Source organism: Fomitopsis serialis (assembly GCF_022376445.1).
Source record: "Fomitopsis serialis strain Sig1Antser10 chromosome Unknown B0H18scaffold_164, whole genome shotgun sequence".
In the NCBI taxonomy this organism is placed as follows: Eukaryota; Fungi; Basidiomycota; class Agaricomycetes; order Polyporales; family Fomitopsidaceae; genus Fomitopsis; species Fomitopsis serialis.
Genome location: NW_025955124.1, coordinates 1 through 12,300, shown reverse-complemented (window position 1 = coordinate 12,300; position 12,300 = coordinate 1). Strand labels below are relative to the sequence as shown.

Below are 12,300 nucleotides of genomic sequence, written 5' to 3'. Positions count from 1 at the left end.
GTTGGTCTCAGGTGCATGACCTGGTCGGAGGAGTCTTCGTCCTGGCATAGCGTCGGCCAATGCACAACCCAGCTACACGGTGCGTCAGGGTCCCTCCACAAGTTCGCATATGGGCTTTGATAGAACACTCCGTTTGGTGCCATCGTACTCCAAGACATGCTGATACGATACGATCAGTGATGAAGAGACGATCTATTGGGATATACCTCAGAACTTACTTGTGACGAGGTAACGACTTGGACGACGACGACAACGAGGATCGTCCAAAGGAGAATGTGGCAAGAGCTTGTGGGGCAACAGAGGCGCGCAGTGTTGTAAGGAAGGCGAGACCTTCCGATATTTTGCGCTTATACGAGGGCTGACGGCGCGTTGGTGGACAGACAAAGGAAAGATGGTAGCGGCGAGGACGGGTGCGCGACGGTTCGGTATGGGCGCTAATATGCGAACTATCGGTCACGGGATATGGACGCGTCCGAGGGCGCAGAAATGCCTCTCGGACGACGTCGGCAGCAAGCTATGACCTTGGATGCTCTGGAGTTGGTTGGCTCCTGCGCTTGCGACGCGATGGTCTCAAGTGCCTGTCACATCGCTCACTCTCAAGAAAGAGTCAGGACGAATGCGATCGGAGGATCTCTAACAGTACAGCATAATACAACACTCGAACAGCGCGCGGAGCCTCCATTGCGCGATATCATTACTCCCATGGCCTTGCATTATCATTATACCATCTTCAGTTACCCACGACAACTCCAGCCACGGAGGCCCAGCGACGGCTGAACACCACAAACAACGGCTCGTCAACACGCATTACAAAGCAGACCTAACGATCCCAGCTCACCTCAATGCATCAGCTACCAGAATAAGGCAGGCCATGCCCCTTGACGGGCAGGCTCCGTCTTCCTATTCTTGCCCAAGGAACCGAATCGAACCACGTCTGCCCAAGTCCTTGGACGCACGCTGTCCCCATCTCCGTGGAGGGTCTCGATACTAGCAGAGCTCTGAGTACTCTCAGAGCCCACTCGCCGGTGGGTGACGGCCCGTCCAGACCCCACGGTCCTCTCAAACACAACTCCAGCGACGAGCGCCGCCTCGTAGATGGTTGTTGATGTCTCCCAGACATCGTCGTCTCTCCACTCGCTGTCGCTCATGGCTCTCTGTAGGGAGCCCCCGATCGCGCTATCAGCCTCGTCTACGACCGTCGATGTGGCTAAAATTTCGCTGTCATCCCAACTGAAGTTGTTGAGTGCTTCATCGATTCGTGTAGTGGCAGTGGTTGGTTCGCCTTCGACTACCTGAAAAGAAAGGTGAGGCCAAACCACAATACGGCTCCGTGTCTGTATCACTGACTTGATTCTGGGTGCTTGCCGTATGGGGGTTTGGTTTCAGGGACGTCGCCTGATGCGAAGGATTCTGGTTTGTAGTTGCTCTAGGATATTCGGTCACGTTCCAGCTACTTGGTATGTCGACGTTCCAAATGTTGTCCTTCGTGCTTTGAGAGAACAAGCCGTTCGCAGCTAGCTCCTTCAACGGCATGCTATAATGATATGGTCAGCGATGAAGCGACACGGCATAGAGGATGGCGTCGAAACATACTCGTGGGCCGATGGCGACGGCCACAACTGTGCAGTGCAGAACGAGGATAGTGGTTGTGGAATACCAGAATCATGTGGTATGTATAGCGTCATTGTTTTTCTCTGACTTTTGTACTCGGACAGGTGCCAAGGGTGCAGAGCGATGGACAAAGAATCGCAGTGGCGAAGACAAGTGCGCGGCGATGGTTGGGTATTGGCGCTTAAATGTTCACTTTTGGTCACGGGACCCTGACGCGTCTGCAGCGCGAAAATGCCTCGCGATATCCGTAGACGATGTTGCCAGCGGTGTATGAGCCTAGAATCCTGTCTTTGGCCCAGGTCTCGCTCTTGCGTCATGGTGATTTCTGACGCTGTTGTTACTCCAGTCGCTCGCTCGAAGTTCTATGCCTCGCTCTCAGGGTAGCGTGAAGAAATGCAATCGGAGGCTCTACTAGTACAACACTACACATCAATCCGAAATTCGCCTTGCATTGTGCTACGTCCGCCCCCCTGTGATAACTCTAGCCAGATCCTAGCTGGCCGTCGGATTTGTTCGGAGAAGGCAGCCAGGCTGTTCACCACCACGTCGACATGTGTCATGAACAGCAAACCCCGACTCAGGCTTACCATCGCGTCGGCCAAGAAGACCTTAATTGACAAGTCACGCCTTCCGCGAAGTGGCCCTCACTACGTCTGCCCAGGTTCTCGAGCGTCCGCTGACAGTCTGTATATCCTCCCTGGGCAGGCTTTCGAGACTGGAAGAACTCTGGGTGCTCCCAAAGCTCGTGCGCCGATGGATAGTGGGCCGCCCAGACCCTACAGTCCTATGGAAGGCACTTCGCGCCTCGTATATGGTTGTGGACGTCTCCACGGCGTCGTCGTCCATCCACCAGCCATCGTTCGCGGCCCTCCAGAGGGAGCTCTTGATCAAGGACTCGGCGATGTCGAGTCTTGGTGACGACTCTCGTATTTCGTTGTCGTTCCGAACACCGTCGCCCGGGGCAGCACCGATCTGGGGACAAAGAAGTGAGACCAGACACCATTACAGCTTTATGTGTGTGTCACTGACCTGGCATTGCATCGGTGCCGTACTGGTGGCTGGTTTTAGGTGCACGACCTGGTGTGGAGAGCTTCCATTCGCTGTTGTGCTGTTGTGCTGTGGCACGTTCCAGTTACTCGGTATGTCGATCCTCCAGACGTTGTCTTCTACGCTTTGAAAGAACAAGCTCTTCGATGCTAGCTCGGCAGAAGTCATTCTGTGATGATCTGATTAGCGGTGAAGGTGCGACGCGAGATTAATCGCGTCGAGGCTTACTCGAATATCAGTGGCAATGAGGTGATGGGAGCAACAATTGCGGAGCGTACAAGACCAACAGAGGCTTCAAAGCAACAACTCTGTATGGGGAGACAGAAAGGGCGACATGTAACGGTCTCCTCCTCTGGGATGGGTGTCGATGGCGTGGCGGTGTACAAAGGGGACAGTGGCGAAACGGAGAAGTGTGGCTTGGTGCAGTACGGGCGCTTACACGTCTGTTTGTCAGTCACGGGATCTCGACGCGTTTGGGCGCGGAAGTCAAGCGGAAGTCACGAAGTTCATGGACGGTTGCACGAGCAATGTTTGAGACCGAAAGCGTGTCTTTCTCTGGACGGTGTATAGAGGAGGTCCGTGCATACCTTGCCGTGGCGTCGTTCTTAATCAGTTCAGTTCAGTTCATAGCGCATATAAGTAGATAGTAAGCCCTACTTATAACAATCGATACTGCCAAATGCGCTTTTTCGAGCTCGCAATTTTCCCTCCCACTCCTATGTGTCTTCCTGTGATGTTCTTCTACCTGAGAGATGTGTGATAGACAGTACATCTACACAGAAACGCGAATAGCCCGCGCCTTGGGACTGACGACGCGGACGTACTGTATATTAAGCGCCGGTCCAGGATGTGCGTGTATCATCGTTGCTTTAAGCGCTGGTCAGCAGTTACGACGGTCGCGTTCGACCGCGACTCAGTCGACCACTCTCCCTCCAGACCTCATCCTCTCTCGTCTCATCCCGTGCTGACGATCTGTGCGTCAACGACCTGTGTCTGTCTTAGTCTCGACTGTGATACAGACATCAAAGTGAGCACATCTACCCAACATGGATGGGCGGTGGTCGCTCAGCGCTCAGCCTTCGGCGCACAGATTTCGTTGGTTTCAAGGTGACCGCGTACCCTCTCTACGCCCAACTATCCGCTTTTCGAGAGTTCTTCGTACGGCAGGACGATCGCAAGCTGGATGCGCTAAGGAAGCTCGGGTAGACGATCGCGAGCACGATGCTACCGACACCGCTGATCCCGCTTCCTCCTGAATCCGCAATCCCGCCTTCTGCTGCTACCACCTCAGACGCATCTTCCCAAGATGACCTCTTTGCGACACTATTCCAACCACCAACACCTCATGCGTCGCCTGCGCCCCCCGTCAAGCAGGACACCGCTGCGTCGCGGCCTGGCGCTCACACGCGCAACCAATCGACGAACTCCGACTTTGGCGCATTCGTTTCGGTACCCGCGACCGACGACCCACTTGGCTCCGGTAGTTCGAAAGATGGTTTCTCACCCATTGAAGGAATGCAGGCGGATTTCTTTGATCGCTTCGCGGAGGACGCCAAGGCGGCGAACGAGAAGAGCAAGCACGACGTGCTCGACGAGCTGTTGAAGGCGGAGAATGACCCATTCTACTTCCTGAGTTCGTTAGACAACGGTGAGCCCACCGCGAGTACGAGCAGGCATACAACGCCCATCCCCTCTCCGCTCCCAACGGGGCACTGCACGCCACAGCCGCAGTCCGAGGTCTCCCTCCTCGACCTCCTGCCCGACGCGCCCATCCCCGTGACCTCCCCATCGCCCTCTACTTCTCTAGACTCTTCCGCCGATACCCGCCAATCCCGCCAACTGCACCGACAAGACAACCGGTCCGAGCTGAACCTCTCACCTTCGTCCTCGCGCCCAACCGGCTTCGTCCGCTCGCCCTCCCTGCCGCCACCCACACCCCCACGCCCCGTCCCACCCGAGATACAGCCTGAGCGCGCGCAGGGCCAGTCGTTTTTCTCACCGCCCGCGTACGGCCCCGCCCGCTGGGTGTCCTCCCTCCTCTCCGGCACCGTGCGCTCCGGGCGGACGCGCTCCACGGACGAAGGGTCCGCACTCGCACACAACGGCACCGTCTCCGCGCCGCTCTCGCCTGCGCACGCATCCACTCTACCCGCGCACCTCTTCCAGTCAGCTGCGCTGGACTCCGCGATCACACACGGGACACCGTTCGCCGTGGCGCCGTTCGTGCCTGCGAGTGGCGCGCCGGGTTTCGACGGGGACAGGAAGTGGGACAAGGGCTTCTCAGACGCGTACGAGAAGAGCAACTCGGAGAGGAAGAGCGTGCGGCTGGTGGGGCGGAAGGAGATGACGACCCCGGTACTGACGGTTGAGCTTGCAGATATGGTGCGTGTGTGTTCAATTTCTGGTGTCTGCGCACGACTAATGCGTAGGTACCGGCAGCTGAGGCCGTATTTTCCGGCGCTGGCGCGACTGCCAAGGGCGTGGAACCTCCTGTACAGCCTGGACCAACATGGGATCTCGCTGAACACGCTGTACAGGCGGTGCGAGAACCATACGGGGGGCGCGCTCGTCGTGATGCGTGATTCGGGCGATGCGGTGTTTGGCGTGTGGATGGGGCAGGGCATACACCTGAGCAAGGGCGCGTACTACGGGAGTGGCGAGTCGTACGTCTAATCGACCTTGCATCGTCTGGGTGCGTGTCTCATTGCTGCTCGTAGGTTCCTCTGGAGGCTGCTGCCGGGCCAGCGTGTGAGGATATACAAGTGGACGGGCAAAAACGACTACGTCGCACTCTGCGAACCAGAGTACCTCTCGTTCGGTGGAGGGTGGGTACCCGATTGATCTGCATTCAATCTTGGCTGATCCGTGCGTTGCAGAGATGGCCACTACGGCCTCTACCTCGACGATACCCTGAACGACGGCTCGTCCGCGCGATGTCCTACGTTTGAGAACGAGCCGCTCTGCTCCGCGGGGCCGAGGCAGGGGGAGAACGTCAGATTCGAGTGCGTCGGGCTGGAGGTGTGGGGCGTCGGATGATGTTGGAAAGGAGCCCATCGAACTGGAGAGATCGGGCACGCCTGGCCTTGCGTTTCGGGGCTGCTGTACACTGATCGGATTGTTGTTACCCCCTCACATACACTCGCAATGTTTGTAGACTGTATTGCATACCGCACATGGATGTATTTATTGATGCGAACGCCTATATCGGGAATTTGGTCTGGATATTGCTATCTTCACGGTCAAAGCGCGTATGCGGACCTGGATCGGGTTCAGTAGTTTGCCTTCGAATGCGTGGACCCCACGAGGTTCACCTCATGGCTACTTGGTACGCCCAATTATGACGCTGAGAAGTAGCGAATAACAACCTGGGACTTCGTCGCCAAGTCTCTCCCTGCCACTGCGTCCTTTGTCCCTGTCTTCTTGATTACACTGGCACGCGCTTTGCCCCGTCTATTGTACAGCCCAGGCGGGAGAACCCCGTCATCGCCACTGGGAGCAAGGCTCGTCGTGTATATAAGACGAAGTTGAGGGACAGTTGCGCTGTGTCGTCTTTCTACGCTTGCGCCACACACTCAGAACTGCATCGAACTATGTTACCTCGCCCGGCCCAGGACAACAAGAATGTATCGGCGATGTCTCCATCTTACAGGCACACTGGCAAAGGATCCTACAAGCATAAAGGAATTTACAAGCACAGAGGACCGGCCTACGATCTGAAGACGCCACAATGTAACTTGAGGAACGCTCCCCAGCCGATCCCAGCGAAGACGGGCCGAGCAAGGGATCAGGGATCCACAACACTAAACCGGAGTTCGGTGAGCGATGCTGACATTGCCAAGACGTCCACAATGCTCACCTGGAAACACGACGATAGTCCGCTTCCGAGAACGAGTACCAGACGTGCTGCAACATGGTCCGAGGCGCACTAACCATTGTGATGCAAGAGCCGCCGTCCCAATCCGAGGTGGAAATGGAAGTGAAAAGACTCGAGCGGCAGGTCTGGATCAGTACGGCCCGGGAGGAGGTGCTACGACGCATGGGACAAACGCACTGACCGGCGGTGTACACGTGTGAGCACGAAGGCTGGCTGTGGTGTCTTGATGACCTTCACGAACTTTGATGTATCTTCGCGGCGACGAGATTGTATCACATAGGAATGAGGCGCATACAGTGTATCAGGAAATGAAGCTCGTTCATTCAAATTGTGACCAACGAGGCGCAAGTGCTCCATGCGCGAGGAATTTAGCTGCGGCGATGCTGCCGCATAGTTGTAACAACTACGATATAGTGAAAACCTCATAATCCTTGCTCTCACCTGAGAGCTTGTGAAAGCATCTTTGGCAGTCTCGCACGATTGTGACACCCGTGCCAGTGGCCTACAATCTACATACGCTGTTAACTGATCTGATCAAGAACGACGCCGCGGCAAGGTAGGCACGGGCCTCAAGTCAAGAGGAATACTCACATACGATTCATGGCCGCAGAATAGGAAGGCGGGGCCCGTCCGTCAAGAGGCATGGCTTGCCTCTTCCTGGTAGCTGACACATTGAGGTAAATGGAATCGTGAGGTTTGTTGACGAGTTGTTTGTGGTGTTTAACCGTCTTCGGGTGAGCCCAACAGTCAGCTGGGACCCAGTGGTTGAAGCTGTCGTGGGCAACCAGAGATAGCATGATGCAAGGCTAAGGGGACGGTGAAGATCTCGCAAAATGGACGCCTCCGCGCTGAGTGTTGTATTATGCTGTACTGTTAGAGAACCTCCGATCGCACTGATACCATCGCATTGCAAGCGCAAATGCCACCAACTCCATAGCATCCAAGTTCATGCATTGCTGTGAACGTCGTCCATGATTTTCTGCACGCATCCAGATCCCGTGACCGATAGTTCGCATAGTAGCGTCCATATCGAACCGTCGCGCACTCGTGCGTGCTGCTGCGATCTTTCCTTTGTCTGCCCACCAACGCGGTGCCAGCCCTCGTATAAGTGCAGAATATCGAAGAGATTCACCTTGCCTACAACACCACGCGCCTCTGTTGCCCCACAAACGTTCGTTGCATTCTCTTCTGGACAATTATCGCCGTCGTTGCCGGCCGTGTCGTTACTTCGCCACAAGTTCGTTTTGAAAAATATTCTGACAGATCGTCTCTTCATCACTGATCGTATCGTATTAGTATGTCTTGGAGTACGCTGGCGCCAAACGGGGTGTTCTATCAAAACCCAGATGCGAACTTGTGGAGGGACCCTGACGCACCGTGTAGCTGGGTTGTGCATTGGCCAGCGACATGCCAGGACGGAGGCTCCTCCGACCAGGACATGCACCTGAGACCAGCAAACGTTACGGCAGCAATGCCACACCAGGTCAGTGACATAACAAGAGCCGTAACATCGTCTGATCTCACCTTTTCTCCTACAACAGCCAATTGGAACAGATGATATCGACATTCAGGCGGTCGAGCACGGAGCCAGCGGGGCAGCCGGCGCACCCGACAATATCGTGTGGAACGACGAGGAGATCATCGAGACATCGACAGCTGTCGATGAGGCCGAGTCCATGGTTGGAGGTACCCTGCGGGGGGCGACGGACCCCTTGGCGTGGCAGGACGACGAGATTTTCGAAACTTCTACGACCATCGAAGAGGCCGAACACATCATTGGCGGCACGATCCGCAGGGCTTATGGGTCTAGGATGCCCAGTGCCCACCAGCGTACAGATTCTGGGAGTACCCAGAGCTCGGCAACCCTCGCGAGCATCCCGGATGCTAGCGTGCGAGTGAGGACTTGGGCAGAGGTGGTCAGAGCCACGCCCCGAAACCAGACTGGAGGCAGGAAGTAGGCGAGCTTCTCCGCGTAGCCGGTAAGTCGAAGTTATATGCGATGAATGGCGCGCATTGACGGGCTGCTCCTTTTCAGGGCGTGCGGTCGACCTAGGCATCCAGTGAAGTACGAGTTAGGGTTGTCACAGAGGCAATGGAGTGGCATAATGCAAGGCGGATCGGAAAACGGTGGAAAAAAGGATGCTCGGCGAACGGCTCGAGCGATGTATCGTCTTGTATTCGCATTTCTGCTCCTATACCATTTCTTTGTTCTTGCAAGCGAGTGCGCCGCCACGACCAATGAAATCGACGCCAGCGCCCGGGTCCGACTGCCCACACGCAGATCCACGGGATTATGTGTTCATCTGTAGATGCGAGGGGACTCGATTTATACCACATTCGACTGCGCGCCCCGTTCAACCATCCAGACGACGCAGGCCCCGACTCGGATACGCAGACGCAACGCGTCGTGTCCCCGTGACCAACGCGTCGCGCCTCAACAGCGCGTAGACGCCCACATCGACATGAGGCTCATTGCTTGTGACCGTCCTCGTCCCTTGTTCTCCTTCCTCTATCGCTGCCGGAGGCTATCAATTGCAAGCATCTCCGAGAAGACAAAAGACGTCACCTAATCCGGGATCTGACGCCGCACAGTACACCTCGGAAGGTGGTGTGGCATCGCTCGTGGGATGGACGCCTCGTCTTGTCGCGACCAAGGTGCGTGTTAAGCTGCCTCATAGCTCATCAACGTTGATTGTCAGGTCCGGAGCACGTTGAAATTAATTGCTATGGCAAGCCTTGTGATCATAGTGGTCAAAAAGCTCCTGTGCCAGGAAATCCGCTCGGACTGGAGCCGTTCTTCGCGTGTAGTTGTCTCTTGAGGAGAGGTAATGCCGGAGCTCTGGTGATAGGTAAGTGGTGCTTCAAATAAAATGCAGGCAGTGTGATCGCTCACGTTGTGCACTATCACGATCACACGACGCGGTCTGCGCCCTCGCACTGCAGGTGTGGCCTCGGTCGAAGACTGGAGGGCAAGGCGAAACAACGGTACGCGCACATAATGAAGAACTCACTTTGACTATAGGTAAGTCTATGCCGATGTACAGAGTCATATAGAATGAGACTTACCAACGGCAGTCGAAGCATAGCGATCTCGGTGTCCGTCGCCAGCCTGACCATCCGTCCTCCGTTCAACAGCTGTACTGAGAGTACGAAGGCCTGTTCGATCGGACGAGCTTCCGCACCTGCACTCGAAGAGATGCGAAGCATGAGCAAAAAATAGTACAGAAATCAAAATAGGGAATGACCCTTGCTTCTCTATTGACCTTCGCTTTCGACCATCAATTGTCTCGCCAACCTTCTCCACTCCGTGTTCATTCACCATAGGGTTATCTGTCCATTCCGGTAATATCAGATAGCCACATCCACCCTAGCACGCCCGGCGGGTTTCTGTTCTGTGAAGGAGCGGCACTGCGAGAGTTCATGGCCTGAACACCATGAGACAAAGACGCCGCTGGATGAGCAATGGCTCACAACATAGCGAGTCTATGAATACGACGAGGGACCGCTATCATGACAAGCTGACCGTACTGCATTCATTACGCCCCATGTCCGATACACATCGTACACGGAGTTCCTATAATCTATGCAGCTTGTCAGCAATAATCGAGGAACGAGACGACAAAGCCTGAGCTCACCCGATCTCGTGATTGCCAACGGCGCGTAAGCGCCTGCACCCTCTCTCAGTCTCCTCGCCACCACATTCTTCTCTGCGCATACCAGCATCGTCCACTGTGACAGAGGCCTCGGGCTGTAAGAACCATCCTCAGCCATACAACAGCTACTTGAGACCTCACCGCCTTATCATATCCTAGTTTGAACACCTCCAAATCGCGATTGTCGTCAGCGTGCCCTCGCCACTGAGTAAGTCTCGACGCGATAGTCCCAAGTCACCGGCCACTGCTGAACAAACATAGACGAGTCATTTCACAATGAACACATCGGATGAATCGTGTTTCATATCCTGTCGCGGAGAACAAGATCCAGAAGCAGCACTACACTTGGACGCACCACAAAGCCCTGGTGTAGTCGTATACAACAATGACGACTCCTCCGACGCTGCGGCAGGCCTGAGAACAGATTTCGAAACGGCAACAAAGCCACAAAAGGTCAGTTGGCGCATGCATGGTACCGTTACAAGATCTGTTCTCACCTGAGGTCGCATGCCAGCCCATCATGACTGAGCAGGACAGCTTTGCGACTCGTTATTGGGCAATTCGAGGCGCACTTCGTCTCGTGTCGGACGGCGTGTTTCCGCCTTTGGAGATTCTGGATGAAATGGGGAATCTCGAGCGTGAGTTCCCTGAAGAGGTGTACGTAATGGAGGTCAACATCCATGCGATGGGCTACGAAGAGGTGAGCCCGTGCAGTAATCCAATGCAACGATGCTTACCCGAGTTACACCGTGGCAGATCATCGCGGGCGAAGACGTGCAGATGGATGGTGAGCTATTCGAAACATCCATATCGATCAGAGTGAGTGGCTGAAGTGATCGTAGGCGAAGACGCAGGCACTGTTGGACATGGTGCTCATCACCGCACAACGTCTGGCAGTACGACAAGCTCTGTTAGCTTGGAAAGCATCCCAGGGTGGGAGGGCGAACAGGCAACCGTGAGGCTGGTCCACTGTCGAGGATCCAGGCAGGAACCAGGACCCGCCGTGTATTAGCTGTCAGTCGCCGGGGATGGAGCACTTCGTGCGCTAGGTTTGGTAGGTCATAACAAAGGCATCGACCAGTAGCACAAATTGACATCCTTGGTTTGAACAAAGCGCGTAGGCCTCCTCACAAACCCTCAAAGGTAAGGAGGGGCAACAGTCGGTGTGGGCTGGGGTGTGGAGCGGGGTACAATGCAGAGACTGTTAGGAACTGATGTCAAATACGGAAATGTAAGTATAATGGATGAACGGCGGATAGCGTTGCACTAGATGTGGGCTTCAAATTTTGCAATTTGTGTCCCAGTGTGAATAAGACACCGCACCTGCGAATGTGAGGATCGTAAAGCCGCACCTCCCGGACAGTCAGAAGCATATCAAAGGAGGTTTGATTTGAATTCGCGTCTCGACACGCCTTCGACCTTGCAGGAAGCCCGCGCTCCTGGTGCATTCAGACCCCGTGACCCGTACGAGGACGTGAGCGCCCGTGTGGCTATCGCACATTTCTGCTCGTCGTCGTCGTCGTCTGCTCCCTACACACATCCACATCATCAGCTTCCATCCGAGAGCAGGTGACTGAGGTACGAGCCTCTCACCGTCCGCACCATACTTCCGTGGTACTTGCAGCCTCTTGCGTTGTTCTACAATCGGCACTTGTCGTGTTTCTCGTTGCGTCGCTCCTCGCTCTTGCGTAAGTCTCGACGCGACTACCTTCGTGTGATCGCCTGATCCCTGATCAGTTCCGTCATAGCACGATTGCCAGCATGTTCGCCCCAAACGGAATGTACTTTCGAGACCTGAACAAGGACATATGGAGACGCGGGGCGCAGAGCGATTGGAATGCTGTGTGGGAGCGCGACGACATACCAACTCACGGAGGGAGAACCACTCTCAGAAACGACATGCACCTGAGAACAAATGTTGTAACGGCAACGACACGACTCCAGGTCAGTGACACGAGCACGAAACCGTTACAACACTCGATCTCACCTGTCTTCGCAAATCCCAGCCGATTCCAGAGGAGCATGCCATAACACATGTCCACACCACTATGCCAGCCAACGATCGGCAGCCAGTCTGGACTCAGCTGGATTGTTTCCAGAGTTATCTGGACATGG

General features: G+C 55.3%; 4 protein-coding genes across 4 annotated transcripts; 3 read left to right on the top strand and 1 right to left on the bottom strand.

The window, feature by feature from the left end:
• Positions 1-1,975: 1,975 nt before the first annotated feature.
• Positions 1,976-3,015, top strand: B0H18DRAFT_1046001 (uncharacterized protein; the record flags this gene model as incomplete). Its single annotated transcript, XM_048030773.1, has 3 exons — positions 1,976-1,991; positions 2,101-2,164; positions 2,233-3,015. 3 exons carry the CDS (start codon positions 1,976-1,978, stop codon positions 2,786-2,788), a joined length of 636 nt encoding a protein of 211 aa, XP_047886461.1. The 3' UTR covers positions 2,789-3,015.
• Positions 3,016-3,481: 466 nt separating this feature from the next.
• B0H18DRAFT_1045983 (TLD-domain-containing protein) lies at positions 3,482-5,926 on the top strand. Its single transcript, XM_048030772.1, has 4 exons — positions 3,482-5,040; positions 5,098-5,321; positions 5,376-5,483; positions 5,535-5,926. The coding sequence occupies exons 1-4, from the start codon at positions 3,880-3,882 to the stop codon at positions 5,692-5,694; spliced, it is 1,653 nt and encodes a 550-aa protein (XP_047886460.1). The 5' UTR covers positions 3,482-3,879; the 3' UTR covers positions 5,695-5,926.
• A 1,903-nt stretch (positions 5,927-7,829) lies between these two features.
• Positions 7,830-8,705, top strand: B0H18DRAFT_1145524 (uncharacterized protein; the record flags this gene model as incomplete). The annotated part of the gene is made up of 2 exons (XM_048035684.1): positions 7,830-8,015; positions 8,074-8,705. The coding sequence occupies 2 exons, from the start codon at positions 7,830-7,832 to the stop codon at positions 8,488-8,490; spliced, it is 603 nt and encodes a 200-aa protein (XP_047886459.1). The 3' UTR covers positions 8,491-8,705.
• A 2,829-nt stretch (positions 8,706-11,534) lies between these two features.
• Positions 11,535-12,300, bottom strand: B0H18DRAFT_137871 (uncharacterized protein). The gene is made up of 4 exons (XM_048036818.1): positions 12,173-12,300; positions 12,050-12,090; positions 11,779-11,907; positions 11,535-11,715 (listed from the first exon to the last, which is right to left on the bottom strand). The coding sequence occupies exons 1-4, from the start codon at positions 12,212-12,214 to the stop codon at positions 11,676-11,678; spliced, it is 252 nt and encodes an 83-aa protein (XP_047886458.1). The 5' UTR covers positions 12,215-12,300; the 3' UTR covers positions 11,535-11,675.